The 24,933-nt window shown below is 45.2% G+C and overlaps 2 protein-coding genes across 2 annotated transcripts; both read left to right on the top strand.

The window, feature by feature from the left end:
* Positions 1-197: 197 nt before the first annotated feature.
* On the top strand, positions 198-14,040 carry LOC136529458 (deSI-like protein At4g17486). Its single transcript, XM_066522537.1, has 4 exons — positions 198-567; positions 11,050-11,337; positions 12,559-12,642; positions 13,605-14,040. Exons 1-4 carry the CDS (start codon positions 420-422, stop codon positions 13,718-13,720), a joined length of 636 nt encoding a protein of 211 aa, XP_066378634.1. The 5' UTR covers positions 198-419; the 3' UTR covers positions 13,721-14,040.
* Positions 14,041-18,606: 4,566 nt separating this feature from the next.
* On the top strand, positions 18,607-24,464 carry LOC136529136 (NAC domain-containing protein 75-like). The gene is made up of 6 exons (XM_066522202.1): positions 18,607-18,932; positions 19,029-19,212; positions 20,044-20,609; positions 22,653-22,934; positions 23,064-23,168; positions 24,149-24,464. Exons 1-6 carry the CDS (start codon positions 18,756-18,758, stop codon positions 24,236-24,238), a joined length of 1,404 nt encoding a protein of 467 aa, XP_066378299.1. The 5' UTR covers positions 18,607-18,755; the 3' UTR covers positions 24,239-24,464.
* Positions 24,465-24,933: the final 469 nt, after the last annotated feature.

Raw genomic sequence — 24,933 nt, 5'->3', positions numbered from 1 at the left:
TACATTTAATGCTCCATGCATGAGCCGCAAACATTCGATGTGATAGGTACTATAGCACTTTTCAGAAATTTGAGGTGGAACTAAACGATGCCTAACCATTGTTTTGGGTCGGAGGGAGTATCCTCTTTTACCATTCGGGCCACATCGTCCTGACCCCACCGTTCAGTCAATGTGCCGTGAACCTCTCCCGGAACACGCTCTCGACCCGCACGGTTGGTCATCGTGTCGACTGGTTCGTCTCCATCCGCCTCTCCTCCCCTTTTTGCTCCATCCAGCGTCCCTCGCGATCTCGCCTGCAGTAGCTACTGCCTCGCGCGCCGGCGGCGACTGCGCGCGCGGTCGGTCAGTCTCCGGCGTGCGCGCGAGATCTCCTCAGAGAGGGAGGGAGGGAGCGGAGCGGTGAGGGTCGGCCGGGGCCGATGGGCGGGGCGGTCTCCGGTGGCGCGGCGGTTGGGGATGCGGCGGGGGCGGCGACGTACCCGGTCGTGCTCAACGTGTACGACCTGACGCCGATTAACAACTACCTCCACTGGTGTGGGCTTGGCATCTTCCACTCTGCCGTCGAAGGTAAGCGCTGGGTCCGAAATGGCAATTTTGTCCGGATGGGATTGTTCGGGTCCGTAGGTTGTAGTGTTTTGTGAACTTAAAATTTTGCAATTAGATGCAGTTTTATTGGAACTCTACGATTAGATGCAGTTTTATTGGAAGTCATGCATTTGTTCGGCGAGTTGCTTCTAGGAATGGTGGGTACAACAGGATCTTGAATGCTGTTGCGTACTTTCTAGTTGAGATAAGCTAGATGAGAGGACCTTGGATGCAGTTGGGTACTTTCCAGTTCAGTTAAGCTAGATGACAGATTCAGAGGATTCAGAAGGGAAAGATTAAATCCCATAAGCCATAGTATGCATAAGGCTGCGACTGGACATATCAATTGTTGCTTAGAAGTATCACAATAGATATTTTATGTTTTTCTAGTATTTCCTAGTATCCATAAGGCTGAGACTGGACGTATCTATTGTTGCTTAGAAGTATCACAATAGATATCTTATGTTGAAGGAGCCTTTTTCAGTTAATGATCAAAGCTACCTCAATAGAACTTTGCCACTCTTTTTCGAAAAAAATGTTACTTTCCTAGCTTAGTTATATGATTACATCACATTTCTTGTGAATGTACGGTATGATCAATCCTTTTACAGTTACAATTTTCTGTTAAAAGTAGCAAACATGCCTGTGTGTTGCAATGGAGCGTACAACTTGCTTCACGATTAACTAGATGACTTGTTGCTCGGAGATTTATGCAACGATTGTGTCAACTTTTTCAATACATCTTGGAATCGAACGTTGTGCTGTGCATGGACTCCTGATGCTTTAACTCATATGGGTACGGGAGTTTTAGAGATTTATCAATGATAGCATCATGTGTTCTAATTTGTTTTGAGATCGGACTGCGTGCTGCGCCTGTACAGTCTGCTCTAACTCAATAGGTGCACAGGAGAGAGTGGCAACCATGGAAACACTCCGTATTCTAATTCGTTTTGGAATAGGACTCCGCCCAGTGCTTAGACACACTACTCTAACTTGTATAGGCACGTGAGAAATTGGATCCATCGGATGATTGTGAGCGATAACGGAACAAGAAATCATCCTCTCTTTAATATTAGGTAGAGAAAAAAGAATTGCAAATAACTCAAGTGTAGTTTGCAAAACATTATGTGGAATTGCAGTTCTTAGAAAGTCAGTTTAGAAGTGTGGTCTTGTGCTAGTTTGAGCGATAATGAATCTGTAGTAAATTATACAGTTGAACTTTTTTATAATATAATACACCTTTGCTGGTTTATCAATAGATAGGGTTATAATTCAGTCCACTTACTTGAAAGCACCCAAAAAACTTGTGTCCTTTTATTTTTGCCTCTTATGCTCGTGATTTCATCTTCTTAGCACTGTTTGACATGTAACTACTTAGTTACATGCTTTAATGGTAATATTTAAAATTGTATACTTTGTTTGTCAAGGTGCATGTTCTTGAAAAGTGCATCACTCTCTAAGTATTACTATCTGCAATCCAGTTTACTTGGGCATTGCTATATTTCATGTAGAGAATTAGGGGAACACCACACACCCAATAGGGAGGGGTGGATTTTATATATATAGTCAAGATACAGCTTGGAGTACAAGTTACATGATATACATGTGTTAGACTATACATATCTCTAATACCAAGGGCGTCAAATTCGATACAACAATGATTATCACGTGTAAACTGACGAATAGAAAGAAGATTGCGCACAATTGCAGGTGCAACCAGAACGTTATTGAGATGGAAGGTGGTGTTGGCTGTGGGAAGGATGGAAGTGCCACGACTAACAATAGGTATAGAATGACCATTGCCTACAGTTATGGATGAAGAAGGAGGAAGGCGGGTGAGTAATATACCATTCGAAGAAGCCATGTGAGATGTGGCACCGGTGTCCAGAACCCAGGGACTAGCACCCTGAAGTGCCATCTGTTTCAAGGTCGTGATGAGACCCTCCTGGTTCCATCCACCTGCGTGAGGACCCGGTGGAGGAGGAAACTGTGGCTGCTGGACGCAAGCCAGAGTGGAGAACTCGGCTGGAGCGAATGCCGAGTGTGCCTGTGGAGGAGGTCCGAGCAGCCCCTGCCCGCGCCACGTCGACTGCTGCTGCGGCGGACGAAACCAGGGCTGCTGCTGCTGGTGGTGGCCGGGCAGTGGGCCATAACAGACCCACGGATCGGACTTAGGAGGTGCGCGCGGACCACCTTGCTGTTGCTGCTGCCATCCACCTTGTTGTTGCTGCCAGCCACCACCACTGCTACCACTGCTGCGTCCGCCCTTCTTGTTGTTGTTGCGGTTAGAAGTGCTGCCACCACCGCCACGGCTACCTTGTCCTTGTGCTGCGCCAAAGCAAGCAGAGGCAGAACGACACGTAGAGCCGCAAGAAGATGAGCCAGAGGCATGAAGGGCGGTCTCGGTGGAAACCTTGCCTTCATTAGCGAGGCGAAGTTCCTTGAGGACAATAGTCGTTGATAGAGAGGTCCCCCTGTCTCATGGAGGAAAATTCCTCGTGCGGGGCTCCTTGTTGGAGAGAAACAAGCCCTCGACGGCGATCCAGAGTTGGCGTGCTATCTGTTCATCCTCCCTGGCGAGGTCCTGGACGTCAGGGGCAACGGACCCAAGGAGCCAACTGTGGACACAGGCGTCATCCATGGCCCATTGGGGATCAGTGGGGTTGGCCGGAACAGTCCCATCGATGTGGCCGCGAAGGCCGAACTTCCCGACTAGGGACTTGAAGAAGGGCGCCCACTTGTGGAAGTTTGGGTGTTGCAGCTCGAGAACGAAGGGGACATGAGAGTGGACGTTGATCGTGGCGTAGGTGGCGACGATCGCGCCGGCAGGGGCAGAGCCCAAGGCACCGCTGGTGGCCGAGGAGGCGGAAGACTCAGATGTCATCGGGTGGAAGCAGAGTCGGGCAGGGGAGGGAGGGCAGAGCAGAGTCGCGTACGCGGGCGGGCGTTGCGTGCTAGCGTCACGCGAGAGAAGCGGCGCGCAAAGCAAAGGGGCGTGCGGGAGGGAGTTTCTGCGAGCGGAAGCGGGCTCACGTGCGAGCGGAAGGGGTGGACGCGTGGCTGTATAGTTGGCGGCGCCGGAGATCACGGCGGGGCTGCGAGGTGGGGTGGACGCGCGGCCGTGGAGTTGGCGGCGCGGGTTAGGGCAGAGGAAGGAGCCAGAGGGGAGCCATGTAGAGAATTAGGGGAACACCACACACCCAATAGGGAGGGGTGGATTATATATATATATAGTCAAGATACAACTTGGAGTACAAGTTACATGATATACATGTGTTAGACTATACATATCTCTAATATTTCAGATGGAGTAAAATGCACCTGGGGTCCTTAAACTTTTCATGGATTCCCAGTTGGGTCCTCAAACTAAAAAAGTGACTATCTGGGTGCTCTAACTACTGATAATTCTCCCTTGGGTCCTCAAACTAAAAACGCAACCATCTAGGTGCTCAATCTACTGATGTGTTTGACTAAAGGTCCAAAACCCGCCACACCACCGCCAGCTGCCTACGTGGCCATGCCGATTAAAGTTGCAAAAAAAAACCTCCTTCTTCATCTCTCTCCCCTTGCAACCCCCTTCTTTCTTGCAGTCCACCTCTCTTTATTTGTTCCATGGTTGCTGAGCGTGTGCCTCTGGGGCGTAGGTGTAGCCGCAAGGCTGGCGGGCAGCATAGGCAAACACGTAGGCTCAGCCGTGAGGTGGGTGCATGACCGACGGGAGACAAGAGGGAGTGGACATGGAGGAGATGGGGGAGGCCGGGAGGGAGTGTTTTTTCTGCGAGTTTCACCTTGCCTCATCCACGCTGACACAACACAACCACATAGACATAAAGAGGTGACATGGTGGGATTTGGACCTCTACTTGGGCTATGTATTACTCCCTCCGTCCTTGATTCAGGGGCGCGCTGGCCCTGGAAAAGTTTTCTGAATTTACATGCGCCTAAGCTGTTGGCTGCATTGGAGCCAGCGTTCACCTCATGTATTCCCGTGCGGAGTTATTGTGACGCCTCGTTCCATAGTTTCCAGCTGCATGCATGCATGCAATTTGCTCTCTACCTCACCCTTTTCATCTGCGCTCCCTATTTTAATTCTACCGCGAGCAGCTTCCGCTCCAGTGTACCTTGCCTGTCTTCTACAGCAGGCTGCAACTCTAGCTTGCGAAGAAAAGGCACCGGCCATGGATGAAGTGCCTCTCTCACCTGAAAAGGACGCGGCCGCCTCGCTGGCCAAGGGCACAGCTGCTTCGTCGGTGCTCATTCGTGGTCTCGACTGGGTGCTGGACTCCGTGCCCGCCTCGCCGGCAAAGGACGCATCTGCTTCGCTGGTGCTCATTCGTGGTCTCGATTGGGTGCCGGACTCCGCGCCCGCCTCACTGGCAAAGGACGCATTTGCTTCGCCGGCAATCACAGCTGCTTCGTGGACTACCTCAAGTGCAAATCTTGGGGTGGCTCTTGGTTGAGATCAAAGCCTAATGTTGCCATGGATTGGAGAGGTAGGGAGAAGAGGTGTGAAGGAGTGGGTATATATAGAACTGTGGAAGCTTTACAGGTGCGGGTAGAGTGAAAATTTTAAACATCCTGAAGGAGTCACGTGCAGGAGAGCACGGGCACGGGCCGTGGGCGTTCCGGGGGAGTCGAGCCGTGTATGCGGCCATGCAGGGAGTCGAACAATCTGCCGGCATGCAGCGTGGGATACGAAGGATTTTGCGGCGTTTGTGGATGGAGAGTTACGGTAGTTATGGCTTCCTTGGCCTCGGTGAAAAATTCTAGTGCGCCTCTAAATCAAGGACGGAGGGAGTAGTTGAAGAACCCAATGGCCACTTTTTTAGTTGGAGGACCCAGGTCAGTAGATTGAGGACTCAGATGGTCACTTCTTTAGTTAGAGGACCCATGTGAGAATCCGCGAAAAGTTTAGAGGCGCACTAGAACTGTCGACAAAAGATGCTCGACAGTCCACCGAGGGGTATCCTACGATGGTAGATTTGTCGTAGAGGTGAGCGAGATCAGAAGCGAGATGGTAATACAAGCACCAAGACACAAGATTTAGACAAGTTCGGCCGTCAGTATGACGTAATACCTACATCCTGTGTTCTAATGTATTGCATTGAGATGTATGGATCGTGTCCACTAGGGGACCCCTGCCTCTCCTTGTATACTCTGGAGGGGTAGGGTTACAAGGAAAGTAGCATATTTGGTACTATACAATATCTTGCGGTGCACGCCGAGCAGCGCCGTGCACGTCTTGATCTTGTGGGCTGGGCCACCTCTGATGGTGCGGCCCATGTCTTGTCTTGTGGATACCGGGGGCCATACCCCCACAGCTAGTCCCCGAGCCTGACAGTAGGTGACGTAGTCACGTGGTGCCAGGGTCAGAAAGTAGAAGACCAGCCGAGCAGGCAGCCAGTCTCCGGGCGTAGCCACGAGATGAGAAAAGCGCACATTCACCGCAAGGTGAAGTGTGTCCACTTAGTCCCCGAGCCTGCTGGAAGATGATGAATGAATCTTGTAGCAGGGTCAAAGAAAAAGAAGTCTGAAAGCTTGCCGACGTCGTCTGACATGCGCGTATCAAGACCCAGACGTGCTGCCCAAGATCAGCACCCTGATCCGAACAATATGGAGCAGCTTGATAGCGCACCGATGAGACGTAGCAAGATCCAAGCACCGAGGAGTCCCCGACGTAGCTGGCGATGTTCGAGCATCGAGGAGCGAGGAGTCCCGACATCGCTGGCGATGTCTGAGCACCGAGGAGCGAGGAGTCCCCGGCGTCGCTGGCGATGTCCGAGCACCGAGGAGCGAGGAGTCCCCGGCGTCGCTGGCGATGACCGAGCACCGAGAGGCGAGGAGTCCCCGGCGTCGCTGGCGATGACCGAGGAGCGAGGAGTCCCCGGCGTCGCTGGCGATGACCGAGCACCGAGGAGCGAGGAGTCCCCGGCGTCGCTGGCGATGTCCGAGCACCGAGGAGGGAGGAGTCCCCGGCGTCGCTGGCGACGACCGAGCACCGAGGAGGGAGGAGTCCCCGGCGTCGTTGGCGACGACCGAGCACCGAGGAGGGAGGAGTCCCCAGCGTCGCTGGCGACGACCGAGCACCGAGGAGTGACGAGTCCCCGGCGTCGCTGGCGATGTCCGAGCACCGAGGAGCGAGGAGTCCCCGGCGTCGCTGGCGATGTCCGAGCACCGAGGAGCGAGGAGTCCCCGGCGTCGCTGGCGATATCCGAGCACCGAGGAGCGAGGAGTCCCCGGCGTCGCTGGCGATGTCCGAGCACCGAGGAGCGAGGAGTCCCCGGCGTCGCTGGCGATATCCGAGCACCGAGGAGCGAGGAGTCCCCGGCGTCGTTGGCGATGTCCGAGGAGCGAGGAGTCCTCGGCGTCACTGGCGATGTCCGAGCACCGAGGAGCGAGGAGTCCCCAGCGTCGCTGGCGACAACCGAGCACCGAGGAGCGAGGAGTCCCCGGCGTCGCTGGCGATGTCCGAGCATCGAGAAGGGAGTCCCCGGCGTCGCTGGCGATGTCCGAGCACCGAGGAGCGAGGAGTCCCCGGCGTCGCTGGCGACGACCGAGCACCGAGGAGCGAGGAGTCCCCGGCGTCGCTGGCGATGTCCGAGCACCGTGGAGCGAGGAGTCCTGACGTCGCTAGCGATGTCCGCAAGGTGAAGTGTGCCCACTTAGTCTTCGAGCACGAAGAATTCGAGCGCCGAGGAGTAACCGACGTATCTGGCGATGAAGCACGAGCGACAAACAGTCTGGTCAACTGATCGGCGGCGAAGTGAGCATTGAGCAGAAGCGACCGGTGAACAGTCTGATCAACTGGTCAGCGACGAAGTCGATGATCCTAGTGGCCCGACCAGTTGATCGGTGGTGAAGTCCGAGCACCAGGTGATCCGATCACCTGAACGATGATCCTGCAATACAAATATGTAGAATAGGTAGTACATGATGTACAAATATATGAACTCCGGAGAAAAATCAGCAATGGCGATGAAATAACGCAAGTAGCTCGGCGATTAGTTGGTGTGAAGATGTATTTAATATAAACCGCCCCAACAGTTAGTGTGTAGCTGAGTCTCCAGCCCTAGCTAGCCCATAGTCCATAACGTCGAGCGCGGAGCCCGTGCACGTGTAGGAGGAACAGGCGTCGCTAAGGAGCCGCTGCCGACCACCCATAACGCAGAGGGCAGACGCTCGTGCACGTGTAGGGAGGAGCCGGAGACAGGGCCGTCTCTGGAGGCGTCCGAGCATCAACATGACTGTTCAGGGGTTTGGAAAATCGTTTGGAGAGCAAACATGGAGAAAACAGCTCGGAGAAACATTATGGCGATATACGGAGATTGGAGAATATTTAGAAGAATATTAAAGCGTGACTTAGCTTTAGACAGAACGTCTGGTCGGCGGCGTATGGCGCTATCTGGTCGGCGAGAGGATGGACGTCTTCAACCTGGTCGGCGAATTTGCCCCTCAGGGCATGTTGGTAAGCGGCGGCGGCGTTGGTGAACTCGAAGGGTAGGGCCGTAACCCCTGGAGTTTCCCGAGCAGCCTCCGATAGATCTGGATCGGAGGGTGGTTGGCGCTGAACCAGAGTGTCCAGAGCCGATTCGGCGATGGAGAGGCAATCGGCGAGCTTCAGACCGACCCGATCGATGGATACGATCAGATCGTCGTTGTTGATCTGCCTCCTCTGGTAGCGAGGAAGCGGGCGGCGAGTTGTTGATGGAGGTGACCTCGGAGGTGGTTCCGAGATCGGATCTGCTGTTGCGGGGGCTGATGTAGCCAGCGATGAATCGTCGTCGTGGACCGGCATGGATCTCCACGAGATTGATGACGAGAACGCGCTGTTGATTTGAGGTCCATCTGGCTCGCCATGGATCAAGCGCACACCCCTACCTAGCGCGTCAACTGTCAATGAAAGATGTTCGGCAGTCCACCGAGGGGTATCCCACGATGGTAGATTTGTCGTAGAGGTGAGCGAGATCAGGAGCGAGATGGTAATACAAGCACCAAGACACAAGATTTAGACAGGTTCGGCTGTCAAAATGACGTAATAATACCTACATCCTGTGTTTTGATGTATTGCATTGGGATGTATGGATCGTGTCCACTAGGGGACCCCTGCCGCTCCTTATATACTCTGGAGGGGTAGGGTTACAAGGAAAGTAGCATATTTGGTACTATACAATATCTTGCGGTGCACGTCGAGCAGCGCCGTGCACGCCTTGATCTTGTGGGCTGGGCCACCTCTGATGGTGCGGCCCATGTCTTGTCTTGTGGATACCGGGGGCCATACCCCCACAGTGAAAAATTCTAGTGCGCCTCTAAATCAAGGACGGAGGGAGTAGTTGAAGAACCCAATGGCCACTTTTTAAGTTGGAGGACCCAGGTCAGTAGATTGAGGACTCAGATGGTCACTTCTTTAGTTAGAGGACCCATGTGAGAATCCGCGAAAAGTTTAAGGACCTATGATGCATTTTACTCTTTCAGATGCCTGAAATAGTACATTTGTTCAGGCAACGATCTTAACCGTTGGATTAAGATTTTACAGCTACATCTGTTTGTATAGCTAAACTGTTACAGGCCACCTAAAAAACCCGTTAACTCTATATATTTCTTAACGGGCCTGCTAAACATACCAGAAAACTGTTTGGTTACCTGTTTCCCCTCGTTCATCTCCTTTATTGTGTAATGTACGACCTGGTAGCTAAAATTGGATTCAAAATGTGTATTGGACCATTTGTTTGTGAAGTACCAATAAGTGCTTCATTTGTGTTTAGTGACAAATGTTCAGAAAAAAATTGCATCCATCATACTTCTCTTCCTTTAGAATCACAGTTGCATAGAGGAGCAGAGACTCATAGTCTACACGACGTGTAAACAAATCCAAACACATCACGTCTCCAATTAATGACAAATCAGATGTACCATTATGGTGAAAAATCAATGCATGTGTGGCTGTGTGCTTATTTCTGCAGGAGAGTTTATTACAAACAATATTCCAGTACCTAAGAAAAATGCACATTTCAACTAGTGTAACTTTTGTTAGTTAAAACTGTAATTATACAGGCATGCCACCACTAAACTACATAAATTCAGCACTAGACTTCAAAGTTAAGTAAATCGGAATCCTACGTTTTCCTTTTATGTATTCTATAGTTGTACACTTTTTTTCTATAGCCAAACAAGGACCAAAGTACCTACACAATCCACAATCTTTTTTGTATAGTCAAATAATCACAAAGTTGCCTTGTGTTTCCCTGCAATTACACAACAAAAGATTTGAGTAGTCTATTTTGCACAAAATATATGATACAATAAACATTTTTTTCTATTGACAAACAAGGACAAAAGTCCCCTAGTGTTTCCGACTTGAACTAAAAAATAAGTCACAAGACACAATCTACAGTTTTTTTCTATAGTCAAACAAGGACAGAAGCACCTAGTGTTTCCATTTCAACTTGAACTAAAAAACAAGTCACAAGACACAATCGACATTATTTTTCTATGGTCAAACAATCACATATTCACATTACCTTGTTTTGGCTGGGAATAAATACACAAAATACAAGATACAATCAACAGCTTTTTCTATGGTCAAACTAGGACAGATTTTATGAGTGTTTCTAACACAAAACAGTAAACAAAATTACAGGAACTTCTACAAGGAGAGTGGGGCGCAACCACACTCCAGACCTTCACCAGAGCTCTGTCAGAACAGCCTCAACAGGCAACAGCACTTGCTCGGGATCAAGGGCATTCGCTGGTACACCACGGCCTAGATAAAATCGACCTTCACATGCGATCAAGATAAATACAAAATGAACGGGTGGAATAGGAAGGAGAGGAGGCATCGCCATTACATGTTAGAACTTAGCAGGTCTTGGTTTGAGCGGATCCAACTTCAAAGTAAAAACAACCTGAGATTCAGCTTGATGGAGCACAAAAACTGAAGCAAGATCAATGGCTAAGGTGTTGCCTGAACAGAAACCAAAACTCAGGCGTCTGACATATAGGAAAAGTGACTTTATATTTATTTGGGCCATGGAAACTATTATCATTTTGCTTTGTCTGTCAACCAACTTAACTGTTTCCAGTGTGTTTGGTAAAGGTAAATTTGTAAAACTGTTGGTAGCTTTTGTTTGCATATCCAAAGGTTAGAGTGACAAACTTGAAGTTAGCACTGTTGATCTTTTAGGGACAATTGACAAATAGTAAAGAGAGTAAGTGTACTGCCACTGACTGGTCATCTCTCTTTTTCATTTTTGAGGGGAAACTCTTTTTTTCTTGGATTCCTGAGTAGATATTCCTGAATATGCATGTATCCTATGATGCAATTTTGACCATTTTGTGATGAGGACCAAAACTTACAAATCATTTAATCCTGTATTTAGAACATTTGGTTCATCATTATACTTTATCATTTTCTGTTCAAGTGTCCAAATTGTTTATGTTTTATGTTACTCTGTTGATTGTTCAACAGTTCATGGATCGGAGTACAGTTTTGGAGCACATGATCACCCATCCAGTGGTGTTTTTGAGGTGGAACCAAAGAACTGCCCAGGGTTCATATACAGATGTACGGTTTTCATAGGCCACACAACTCTGAATCCCTTGGAATTTCGAGAATTCATTCAGAGGATGGCCTCAGAATACCATGGAGATACCTACCACCTCATTTCCAAGAACTGTAACCACTTTACGGATGATCTTAGCACCAGATTAACAGGAAAACCAATTCCTGGTTGGGTCAATCGACTTGCAAGGCTAGGTAATAAAACATGTGCTCCTCTATATATTGTCATTGAAAGTTTCTGTTGATTTATACATCCAAGAAGTATACAACATGTGCAGTTCAGTGTACTAAGTTGTATGTGATTAAGATTGTTCAGGGAACACAGAAATTCATCTTGTAGTATCTCGAATCCTAACCACGAGATTATCTTGATTATAAATAAAAATTCCTAGTTAAGAAGCTGTAGATGGGAGAAGATGGGCATGCTAAACTGTAGAAGATGGGCTTGCTAAACTTTAATTAGCTAGAAGATGGGCATACTCAAGCTGTAGGGAAATGGATGGAGTAGTGTCTGTTATCATGTAATGACATGAGGAAGTTGTGATATAGATGCCTGAAGCAACTGTGGGATTATTTTAGTGCTCATGAATGGGAGGAAGCTGTTGACTTGTAGAGGAAGAGAGATGGGCTACACAGAGTACATTGATTATTCGTAGGATGATAATTATGAGTCACATAGAACTAAGAAAGGGCTGGCATCATGAACATAAATTATTGAATGATCAAACTAAAGAATGTTTATTAGATCAATAGATCACTTCCTTAATGTGTATGGAAATCTCGATGCCATTGCTTTAACTATGATTGAACACACAGTTCTAAATTTAGGATCACCATGTTACTGAGTTCTCGGTGTCCATCTGATTTAATGTATTGAATTTGAACACAGTTTTTAAATCAAATTGTTCAACCATTCTCCAGCTGTGCAAGCAGGGCCAGTTCCTTGAAGCTGGCAAGTTTCGAACAAAAAGTTAGATGGATTCTTTTTTTTCCCCAAAGGAATATTGTGAAACTCATACATTATCGGTTGTGATCAATGATAACTAGTTATCCTTGCCACATGCAATACATTATTACATTTCTTATTAGTCTTGTCCAGATTGTTATATGTATGTTGACCAAATAGGCAAATACCCAGAAATACCAGAATTTTCCCTCATGGGGCATGTATGGCCCCATTATAAAAGTGAAAAACATCGGAAGCATAAGCCTTAATTTTTTATGTCAATATCTCCCATGATTTGAATTGCATTTTTGGATGTAACTGAGTCACTGACAAATGAAACACATGGATGTATTAGGTTGGTTTGTAACTTTGTATCAAAACATATATATATTTTTTTGTTGCAAAAGACACACATATTGGGATGAAAATTCGCATAGCTTACAATGGAGGATGATCCAAACTATTTTCAGGCGCCTTTTGCAACTGCCTTCTACCAGAAAGCATGCGGCTTGAGTCAACTGAGACAAAGCATCTTGCAGACTGTCGTTTCTCAGGTAGATTCTGGTGTTCTCTATTTCCTCTGTCATAACTGGTGGTTTCTCTTGCTATTTAGGACTGACAATATCATGTCACCCTGTACATGGTCCGGTTTATCCGGTTTCTGGGCAAAACCCAGCCCAACCCGTGTAAGATGCTGTGCCCACGGTTAGGAACCAGCGGGTTTCATGGTTTCCACGGGTTCAATTCGTTGGATCGGATGAGCAAGCCGCAGCTGCGGTCCTTTATGTGCAATTTAGTTCACGGTGGAACCATAGTACTATTGCGGCTGCGGCGGCTGCTCGTGCTTGGTCACCGCCGCGGTGGCCATGGATGCCTCTTCGAGGATCAAGCTCGAGTTTGGCGTCTCCGTCGCAGCTGCTGTGCCGTTCCCCGCAGCGACGACGAACCCAACGAGGATGATGTGGCCACGCCGCTGTTGGCGAAGCGAGGACGAAGGGGACGACGACGGCTCTGCTGTTGTCGTTGCTGCCACAGTCGACCTTCTTTCCTCGAGCGCCTTCTTCGTCGTCCACGTTATCCGGAAGTTCTTGATCTCGTTTATGGATGCGCCCCAGGAGGCTTCTGGCCATGCGCGGCCACCTACTGCTCACTGCGCGTGGATCTGGAGGATTAGGTGCTTGTCGTAGGCGGCGATGCGGTGTCGCTGGTGGTGATGCTACGATGGCCATCGTCTCGCCAGCGGTGGCTGTTCGCGCGGTTCCTTGAGGAAGAAGACGGGTATAGCGGTCTAGACCGTAACCAAGCCAACCCATACGTGGTCTCCAGATACGGTTTGTGACGGGCTGGTTCCTGGGTTGGGCCGGTTTGTAACCGAACCATGTACAGGGTTAATGTCATGTATATAGATCTCCTTGCTGTCATTTTTCATGTCTATACATTGTACTGTTGTCCAATCTGGTGTGTTTATGCCCTATTGTTATCCAGTCTCATGTTGTATTGCTGTATGTGAATTTAGATGGTTCCAACACCACCAGCAACGATAACTTTGACGAAGATGACTTGGAAGACAAACACCTGCTTCCGACGTCTTCTGTTGGTGAAGACACAATTGTAAAAGAAGTTCACAGATAAATGTCTGGTGAAGCCTTGCAGTGAGTTCTCTCTGTATTCTAAAATGTAATTGGTTTCAACAATCAATGTGCAGCTTGTTGTTCATTGTGTACATTGTCATTGTATTTAAAAAATGTAATGAGCTCTTTCTGTTGTGCTCTGAAATTTTGTGTATATTCATTGGGTAGTCCACATTCATGATCGAGTTCATTTCACCTGTACCACAGTCCACATGTAATTCGTACTGCCCTGTTTAGATGTCTGTGATATGGCATTTTGCATGGAATCTTAATTTTTCTTATTTTGTTAAAATTTAAGTCAAAAGAGCAGGTGTTTGCATAAACTTTTGGATAGTCAATGATCCATGCATTGTTTTGGTCTATCCATATTGCTGTTGCTAACTGTGAGTTTTCTTTTGAATTGATTAACTCAAGTAGATTGGTGTCCATTGTAAATTTCAAAATTTGTTATACAAGTAGGCAATGGTGTGGTCCTAATAGTTAAGGGTATTAGTGTAATCTTGTAGTCTAGGGTTTCCCTCTCTTAGTTTCTCATGTACTCTATGTATACTCCCTATATGGCCTCAATACAATCATCCAATATAGTCCCCAATATTTGTAACATGGTATATATCGACATTGTTCAAGAGTTGCACGCTTTGATGACATCTTTGAGAGGGGTTGTTAAGGTATAATAGTGTCAGCTCTCCTAATGCAATGACACTGCATTCATGTTGCATATGAGAGGGGGTGTTAAGGTATAATAGTCAAGTGTTTTAGTGTCTTAGGTTTCTCTGTGTCTCTATTGACCCTCAGTAGAATTATACATCTCAGTCCCCAATATTTGTAACAGTCCTTTTAACTCTCTTCTTGTATAAGAACAGGACATCGCTGGTTGCAATTTGCTGAATATTTCCACAGGTGTTGATGTGTTTTGCGAGACCTTCACAACAGATTGTTCTCGTGCCAGAACCGTGCACTAGCACGGGTTGCTAGCGGAGCCGTTGTGTTTGCTGCCGGCGTGAGTTCGATTCCTAGGAATCACACTCGCATCTCTCACCGGGACCTGTTCCCAATAATAAGTCTGCAATCTTTCTCGCGTGGAGCTATAAAGGGATTGCGACGCATCTGTCGTCTATGATGCGGTTTTGCCATGATGGTCTAGGTTTCGTCATGATGGTCCACTGATCTCTGGAAGGACACGGTTCTACTGACTTGGACGTGTGTTCGTGCATAAACAGATGCTATAGTTGTAGCTAGATTAGAGGCTTAAAAAAAGATTGTTCTCATGCAGAAGGTCATCTTCATGAGGTGCTACCCATCGAAGATGGAAAATGTCAGATTTTGTTGGTACCCTGCAGTTTCTCGTTTTGAATTGACTTCAGTAATCGTTCATTGTCAGGGTCCCGAGTTGAAAACTTTATAATATTATGTTGAAAGTCGAAATCCTCGAGGTTGTAATATGGGGCTATTACCATGTCAATTCAGTTTAACCACCTGGTTGAAGTACCTGAGAGGTAGAATGTGGAAGTAGTTGAGAGCTGCTACATATGGTGGCCAACCTATCCTATTTGCATCTCTGTAATCATCATGTGGTCTCGGGAGGATGCAGCTGCCCTGCCCACCCAGCTATCCATGTCGGAACCCTGATGTATTCACCTGCATCCACACTGTCAAACCCTAAGAGCAACACGTGCATACATGTCATCTTAATCTGTAATCTGCGACTGTGGTCACCAGTTATCACAGGTCAGAAACTAGGTTATCAGTCACTTGCTATCGAAACAATTCCTGAAGATAATGACCTCTCCAAGCAAGATACTAGAAGTTGAATCAGCTGCCACACAACTGTGATGGCGAAAGATGCAAATATAAACTTTATTTATGAGGAGGCGGGACGCCTCATCTTTTAAATATGCGCGGGCCCACTAGGATCAGGTTGTGCACAAGGTTAATGGTTGCTTGGCATCAACTATTTAATTGTGCTGTGGCACCAATAATGACATAAGCAAGATAAACACATAATAAAAAACGCCATTCACCAATTGCGTATCTCTATTCCAGATATGACATAATTAATGTAGTAACAGAAACTCACCTTGTAATGCAAAATATACTTAACTAGAAGAATATCCACGCGTGTTGCTGTAGGAAACGTAGATGACACTATACTAATAGTTATTTATATGAATAAATAAATATCATAATACATATTATATTAGTGAATGACTTAACAGACAAGTAAACATGCCAGTGAATGATGTGGTATGGTTATGTGAATAGCTTAAACGAAAACATAATTGCATGTGCTAATGGATGCTGACGTGTACAGTTTACATGGCGAGATAGAATGCTTTTTTTGTTGTTGTTGTTGAAACAAGCGAGATAGAATGCTAGTAGAGATATATATTAGGACACATCAAGAGGTAATGGAAGCTATATGATTATTTTGCTGTCCGAATTGAAGTAGGATCTAAGCGTGCTTGATAGTTGCTGCGACCAAGCATCTGGTGGAACCCGCCATGTTCTGTGAAGTTTCAGTCAAAGCAAGCTACTGTTACCTAACACACATAACCTTTCGGAGGCATATTTTTGGATAAACTGTGGACAAAATGTTGTGATAATCTGTCAAGCCAACTCAAATGATCGATAATGTGGAGGAAATTACTGGAGTTAGTTAGTTATAGGCATACCGAGAAACATGCCTTTCCGAATTATATAAAGTAGCAAGTATTATTGTGAACAAGTGTTTTAATTACTTACAAACGATGAAGCCAATTAAAGCAGGGCCCACGTACTAGTATAAGTTGAAAAACAGTATCATAAAATTATACGCCACCCTTGTAATACTCTATTCCAAATTGTAAGTCATTTTGACTTTTCTAGATATATATCTTTTTGCTATGTACCTAAATATATATTATATCTAGATACATAGTGAAAGTAAAAAAAACTAAAGTGACTTACAATTTAGAACATATAGAGTACAATATATAACATATAAACAATGCAATATTTGAACTCTATACACCACACACGGACGCACGTACACCCTAGACCTACAACGTATACACAGCAAACTTCCTTCTAGGAATGAAGAAAGCTGCACAATGCCTCGTAGACGAGGTCCAGGACCTATACGCGCCACGTGTTCCTGAGCTGAGATACCAGCGTTGAGCACGGGGTTCGAACGATGGCGGGCAGGAAGCCAGCCCCAGGCTCCCACCACTCGTGCTACTACGCTTGGTCCTCTGCTGTATTATCTCATAACAATATGTACTGCAGTGCTCTTTATTGTAGCACATCTTAAATTTTGAGAATCCAAGAAAAAAATATTTCGGTGTTACTAGCACGACGCTTTTGTCAACTACTCTTTCCCAAAATATCACAGTTGGTAAAAAACATGTCATATAGCTAGACTATTGTACCAATTGGTTTATATTGTATATCTATAACCAACAGGAATTTGCCGTAAATAACATACAATGTCATTTGTAGGCCTGGAGCACAATAATATGTTGTCACAAGGTTTAGTAGTGCAATAAGTATTCTTATAGAAGATCTACTGGCAAACTTACATTTTTTAGTCATAACAACCATACCAGAAACACATGGAGGATTAGCTTAATTTCTTGTTTGAATAAGGCTAAAATTTGATCTAGAGTTGAAAGGAAGGAGATATGCATGGATGGCTTGCCATGAGCTTTAGTGGGCCAAAATCTTTAGGAAACTGACCGAATGAATTATATATTAGAAATATATTGCATGCCATCGCTCAATATATCGCTAGTTCGCACGACAAATATTTCTTGGTATCTTGTTTGCTACAGTTAACACCACCAATTTATATATATTCACATTTATACTTAAGATTAATACCAAGGCTCCGTTCGGCTTGCTGAAACTTGGCTGAAACTGACTGAAAAACACTGTTCTGGCTGAATTGTTGTGAGAGAAAAACATTGTTCTGGCTGAAAAAACAAGCCGAACAAGCCGGTTTCTGGATAAGCCGAACGGGGCCTAAATCACCATATGCTATATTTGTTCATAATTCTATGTTATAAATGACACTATATCCTAATTGTCACTATTTATTCCCTACTACTTGATAAATTAAACCTTGTGCGCATTAGAATTCTATTTCTTTTCACATCCTTACGATCATATAGGTACTGCTATATTGACGACCGTTGGTATTAGAACAATAATGTATTGTCATCATATCACTTCTATTTATAACCTTATGAGTATTAGAAAAGTTGAGAGCGAGGTCTCCTGAGTGGGTCAAAAATGGATTTTCAGGGAGGATTTCTAAAACCAACACTACGCCATCGATTGTAAAGGTGTGGCCTTTGTAGTGTCGAGCTTTCAACCGCCCTTTGAAATACTTTTTCAAAGACGAATGCGATAATGAAACCATCTCTTCAAATCCATTTTCAAGAGCGGTTGTGTTAACAAAACCACCCATAGAATTCCATTTCTATGCCGCCTATAGAAGTCCATTTCCATGGACGGTTGAGTTAAGAAAACCGTCCATAGAAATCTATTTTCAAGGGCGGTCGAGTTAAGAAAAACATCTCTGGAACGATTTCAAGGGCAGATGCAGTGCACCGGTGCTCCTTATCCTAGTTAGAAACGGTTTCTTATGTGAGCAATATATGTAAGAAATCATATAAAAAATATCTGTAAGAATCGGAGCCGTTCGAAAAAAAAATATTGTGCAGTAGTGATAGGTGGACGGAGGGCGAGGGACAGCATGGTCGTATAGCGTGTGTCCAAAGGTGTTTCGTGTGTACATGGGTGACCTTTTTCCTTTCTCTCTCTATCTCTTCTTCAGTTAAAGCCATCAGCACATGGAATTCCTGTCCCCAAATCTTCATTAATTACTTCCCCCCCTTCTCTCCTTCCTCCTCTTCATTCCTTTCCTCTCGATCTCGTTCTCTCCAGGCTCCGGCGGCAGCTCGGTGCATCCCGTCTCCCTCTTCTCCAGCCCTGTCAACCACTTGCATGTGATCATGCACGGGATGACAAGGTAAGGGTGCGGTGCTACGACTCATATGGGATCTTGGCAGCAAGGAGAACTGCAGGGAGCAGCCATGGATGGTGCAGCGGCGGCAGCAACCGGAAGCGGTGGCGGCCACCGCCGCATGGACTCAAGGATCGAGGAGCATGGGAAGTACCTGTCGGAGTCGAGCTGCTGCCCACAGTGCGGCCACAAGACCGACCGGAAGCTGGTATATGGCTCACAAGCACGACTAGCGACAACTTTGTTAGGTTTTGATGTAGATTGATGAGCTTCGCTGTGTGACGATGCATGCATGCGTGTGTAGGACTGGGTGGGGCTGCCGGCGGGGGTCAAGTTCGACCCGACGGATCAGGAGCTGATTGAGCACCTGCAGGCCAAGGTCCGGGCTGCTTCGGCGGCGGCGCCGTCGCACCCTCTGATCGATGAGTTCATACCCACCATTGAGGGGGAGGACGGCATATGCTACACCCATCCTGAGAGACTGCCAGGTGATCCAATTAATTTTAGCTAAATTGATCATCGGCACAGTTCCATTCCATGGATTATTATTGATATCAGTATGTGTGTGTGTGTGTGTATGTGGTGATGCCAATTTCTTCAAGAGGCCGGGGATTCTTCTTTTGTTCCCCTATCTCATTATTCTTGATCAAAGAATTTTCCTCTTCCTTTCTTCCTTTCTTCCTTTCTTGGGATACAGTGGTTTTGTTTTTTAGTTTTGCGTTTGCTGTTTTTCTCCATTTCAATTTAAAGTAGTTTCAGTTTTCCATATTTTTCGGTTACGTTTCGAGTATTTTACGCTTTGCTATTTCTGCATTTGTTATATATAATTAAATATTGCTTAATCGCTACACAATATGCGTATAATTCTCATTCACCATATATACGCGTATAATTCCTATTTATTGTGCACATTATCAATGGTGTAGATTTGCATATTGACGCACACTGTCTATATGAAGAAATATATATATTGCGCGCATACAAATCTTCTAGCTAGTACTGAATCTTCATGTATGACATTAATGTTTTGTTGTAGCGCATCACTCTCTCCTCCTATCTTCTAGCTAGAATGAAACGTGACATGGGATCTGCCCCTATCTTCCAAAGTTAGGTTTTGTCATCCTCTCAAGGTTGTTATATCCTCCAACGAACAGCCAATGGCTGCTTGCATCATCATCCCTCCCCTTGTCCCAAAGTGAAACAACCAAACAGACATCTGTTGGCCAGCTCTCTCTGACACTGAAGGTCTATGCATTTGCACCTACATATTCATGCATGCATGCGCTGACATCGTGATGTATCCATGGCCATGCATGCAGGTTTGACAAAGGACGGCCGGAGCAGGCACTTCTTCCACCGGCCGTCCAAGGCTTACACCACCGGCACTCGCAAGCGCCGCAAGATTCATCAGCCGTGGGCCGCTGAGTCCTCATCCTCCTCCTCCGCCCTGCCTGCGCAGCAGCAACAGCAGCAGCGGAGCGAGACGCGGTGGCACAAGACTGGCAAGACGAGGCCGGTAGTGGTCGCCGGCCAGCAGCGTGGGTGCAAGAAGATCCTGGTGCTCTACACCAACTTCGGCAAGAACCGCAAGCCGGATAAGACCAACTGGGTGATGCACCAGTACCACCTGGGCGACAAAGAGGAGGAGCGCGAGGGCGAGCTCGTCGTGTCCAAGATCTTCTACCAGACGCAGCCCAGGCAGTGTGGCGGCGCGGCGGAGCCTGCCGCCGCCGCCGCCTCCTCTGACACAGTGGAGGAGGCTGCTGCTGACACACCGGTGCCGGAGGGCATGGTAGCACCACCACCAGATGTCGCAGGTGCCTTCCACGGCTCTGCTAGCATTGACGAGTTCAACTTTGCGCAGTTCAGGAGCAGCTTCGAGGAGGTGAGTTTTTCTAACAAGCACCATTGCGTTTTAAAGGGCCTAGCTCTAGCTCACTATTCTGTTGAGTTCTTTTCCTTACGTTAAGCTTGCCAAATCAAAAAAGAGAGGAAGTGACTGGCCAGTGAGCACTGGGTCAGATCTTGGATGTATTGAATCTTACTAGTAGCTAGGCAAGCGCACCGGAGCGCACTTACCCACCACACGTCGGTTACTGTTTCTGTGTAGTTTCGTCTAGCATTTAACATTTGAATAGCTAGCTGTTAATTATTCAACTCGTGTTTAATTGAGATAAATATAGGCAAGTACAGATTCCACAAGAAAGCAGGAAAAAATCATAAAATCATGCTCACATTAGTCTTAGCTTATATAGATGTCAGACGACGCTCTTTCAGCTACTGACGATGCAGCTTTTTTGTGCCTTCACAAATAATGTCACTTCTGAGGATATATATATGTGGTAGAAATAGGATGTGATCCTTTGTTTTGGGAGGGTGTACGTTTTCAATGCAAATGTGCTTTCAGCTTGGTCCGATCAATGAATGGTAGGGTGAGAAAAAATTCTGCAGGATTAGCTAGATGATTGAGAACTGAGCTGAGGTCTCACCTAAAATTGATGGGCGTGTCTGACCAGCATATGAGATGCAGAAGTAATTAATAACCAATTATTTCCATGTAATTTATTTTGTTGAAACAAGAATAAAGTTGACAAGAAAGCTCTATATATACAAGTACTCCATGTGTGCACTATCAAATTCTGGAGTGCTGTACCGTGTCGGTTTTTTTTTTCAAAAAGCAATCAACCTTGACTGAGGTAGTATGATCACCGTAGCATCTCCAAAATTAGCTCAACACGTAATCTACTTTCCTAATTGGGCCACCTTCCCTATCTACCGATGTCCAATAAAACAGTTGTGACTAATAAACCAGGATTATCTACCGAGTGAACTAAATAAGAAGTTATTAATAAAAGTTGTAGCTGATCTAAACAGGTCGGCTTGGCCCTGTTTGGATCCCTTCAGTTTTTGACAATTTTTAAGAATCTGGCTTTTAGAAACTGGGTAGGATCCAAACAAGCTAGTTTTTGCTGTCAATTTTTGCTAGATTCTTAAAAACCAGGAAGCTGTCTTTTACTAGTTTCTTGTGACACATAGAGCAATAAATGAAGACAGATTCTTAAAAACTGAGAGATCCAAACACCCCACCAATTTTTGCTCAGAATCTATATTTTAAAAACTAGAGGCAAAAACTGGTTTTTAAGAATCCGAAACTAATTCAAACAGGGCCTTATTGCTCGGCTACAACCCAACTAGCAATTAATAATCTATTATCCTCAACCAGCTAATATTAACTAATAATAGGTCTGCAAATGATCCATAGTTACATTACATATATATAAGCCGAGTGATCAACTGTCTGCCCATGAATTTCTCGTCAATTTTTTAGTATCAGTATGCATAGAACATGAACCATAAAGTTAGCACTATGTGTCTATGTTCATTGTAAAAAGCATTTCCCCAACGTGTATAGAGCTTGGAAATACAGTGCACAAGGTTGACTTGTAACTACATATTAGTGTATTACCATAAGATCAGACCATATGGGAATTTTCCTGATTGGAAAATAATTCCCCCTAGTTAGGTTACTGAATTTCTTGCTGTACTCTAGTTGAATTGTCGATAGGAAAAAGAATTGAAGCCAAATCAAAAGTCGATTCTTGATTGTGTTAGCAATTTTGGTTGCATTTGGATTTACTTCTTTCGTTTATATCTACATTTTTTATATTATTTGAAGAATTTGAAGAATATTTTAACATCTTGTTCGTCTAATAAAAAAAATCAAAGTATCAAAAAAAGGTTTGAATGTCTTTAACATGCTATTGGTAATATGATATCTTGATGATGACCTCTAGTTTTTCCTGCTGTTTGGTATTTTCTTATCTGATTTGGTATGTCAATAATTAATACAACCTACATTGGCAAAAGTAATCTGTAGAAAATTACTAACTATAGTTTGCAAATATTAACATGAACAAAGTGTACACAGGTGGACGTGGGAGCATCAGTTCAGGTTTCAGTGAGGGATGATGAGGAAGTGCATACAGGGCATCTTAACCTTCACCAGGAGCATAATCTTCACCAGCATCAATTTGGCAACCAGGAGCACCGACAACGCATGGCTGCAGCTGCTGCAGCATTCCACATCAACACACCAGCAGAGCCTATCACCACGATGATCACCTCGTCGCCGGTGGTGCACCATGGTTCTGTCGCACTTCAACATCCAGAGGCATATGGCCATGGCACGACCTATGGTCATCACCAGCAGGTTAATTAATTGGCATAATAGTAAAAAAAGTCATGATCAATGTTACATTTTCACATTTTTGACAATTGATGTTATTGTTTAGTGAATATTGATCCTATTATTTGGTTTGATTTTTGATTAATGAACTAGGAGGACGAGCAGCTACACCAACAACCTCAAAATTTTGATGGACGGTCAACTTCTGGGCTCGAAGCGGTGATCATGGGATGTACTTCAAGGAGGTCCAAAAGAGGGGTAAGCATACACACACATATCAACAATGGCTAACAAATTGATGGAAGCATATTTATTTTCTTCTTATATATTACTGGTGCCGTGTTTACCTTTTTTTTTCACAACGTAGTATGGACGTAGACATACATATGCACACCCACATGCTCTTATGCATGCATGCATGCATGCACATTAACGTCTATGAATACTTATGAGTGACTAGTGTATATATGGAGATTATTATTAAACAAAGTAACCACACCAGGCTGGCATGTTACCACTAAAAAGAAAAATAATTAGACAACTTACAGGTACCTTTGCCGAGTTGGAGAGTTCAACTTAAAGGGCAGACTTCATAAGGAACCTAATAACAATCTTAATTAGCTAGCTAAGCTCAGTTAGCATAAGTGTACCTATTCAAACAATACGTGAAACTCCTATGGGCACAAGGAAGTGTTATTGTCTCTATCCAAGTCTATGAAAGAAACACTAGCAAACCATTTGTCAACAAATCAATAAAATTTAGTTGCTACCCTCAGTGATTAAGTATAATATTTTTGGATATGTGTACTTTAGCTATCCCTATATTTATAAAAAATTTGGATGTTCATATACAAATTATATATATGTGCATTGGTCACAAATGGTGTTTTGATTATATAAAAATAACATGTTAAATCTTTATAAAATAAATTAAATGATCATTCTTTCTTACGTTAAATTGAATCAACCAGAAAAGTAAAACCTACTACCCATGTGTGTATTTCAGGGATCATTTTGAATTCGAAAGCTTCACTTTTTGTAAGCCTAAGAGAGTACAAAAGTGTGCTCTCCTTGACACACATTAAGAAAAATTTACTATTGTCCGTGGTAGTATTACTATATGCAATTTGAGGATCGGAGAGGGAGTAAGGAAATCAATTTGGCTCCTCTTTTTCTTTTTCTTTGTTTGCAGAAGAAGTTGAACATTTATTTATATTTCTACGTTTTTTTTCATACAGGAAGCATCTGGTTCAGGTGGTAACAAGGAGAGCACAGGATGGCCGTACCCATCCTTCTGGCCATCTGACAGCCAGGATCATCATGGGTAGAAGAGCAGCAACATCCCTGCCACCACCTTGAGTTGCTGCATGCAGCCAACCTTGGAGAGGCAACCAAAAGCAAACCAGAGATCCTGACATCATCATTACTACCATGATATGATCATCATATATAAACCTCAACCGTCGTACCATATATAGGCTTACAATACTTTAGCATGACTGGCTTCCAAGAAGCAAACAAAAGGCAAAGTTATACCGTCAAAACAAAATACAAACCCAGCTTCTTTTGCCCACCCCCCCCCCCCCCTCTCTCTCTCTCTCTCTCTCTCTCTCTCTCTCTCTCTATCTCTATCTCATATGCTTCTTTCTCTTCAATCAATGCGTATGGATAACGTACGGGGTGTAAGTTTCATTTGAGTGCTCAAATTTACATGCATGTCTCTAAAGAGACAAAGATGATATTGGAGGCTAGGAAAAGCAAAAGGGAGAGAATCAGGAAAAGGAAAGCAAGGGGACATAAAACAAAGGTGACGTCACATGAGAACGGTCAGTTAACCGTCGGTTGTGCACAGTGATCGATGCAAAATCATTACTACAATCATGGTTCATCCTGGCCTTTCCTTTTCCCCCCTTAAAAAATGTTGTTACCATAGTTTAATACTCCGGCGTCAGAATATATACCTTTATACAATTAATTATTCATTGCTTTCCTGTTGTAGTTTTGTTTGCACTGATTGCTTACA

Source organism: Miscanthus floridulus, chromosome 19 (assembly GCF_019320115.1).
Source record: "Miscanthus floridulus cultivar M001 chromosome 19, ASM1932011v1, whole genome shotgun sequence".
NCBI classification, from domain to species: Eukaryota; Viridiplantae; Streptophyta; class Magnoliopsida; order Poales; family Poaceae; genus Miscanthus; species Miscanthus floridulus.
The sequence above is the reverse complement of the archived record's forward strand: the minus strand, read 5'-3'. Positions and strand labels throughout refer to the sequence as shown.

Bases quoted from the DNA above. Each gene is read 5' to 3' on its own strand.
- LOC136529458 (XM_066522537.1), top strand. From the start codon at position 420: ATGGGCGGGGCGGTCTCCGGTGGCGCGGCGGTTGGGGATGCGGCGGGG. The intron at 568-11,049 runs GTAAGCGCTGGG...ATTGTTCAACAG, and splicing joins CTTCCACTCTGCCGTCGAAG to TTCATGGATCGGAGTACAGT. The intron at 11,338-12,558 runs GTAATAAAACAT...AACTATTTTCAG, and splicing joins CAATCGACTTGCAAGGCTAG to GCGCCTTTTGCAACTGCCTT.
- LOC136529136 (XM_066522202.1), top strand. From the start codon at position 18,756: ATGGGATCTTGGCAGCAAGGAGAACTGCAGGGAGCAGCCATGGATGGT. The intron at 20,610-22,652 runs GTGAGTTTTTCT...AAGTGTACACAG, and splicing joins TCAGGAGCAGCTTCGAGGAG to GTGGACGTGGGAGCATCAGT. The intron at 23,169-24,148 runs GTAAGCATACAC...TTTTTCATACAG, and splicing joins CAAGGAGGTCCAAAAGAGGG to GAAGCATCTGGTTCAGGTGG.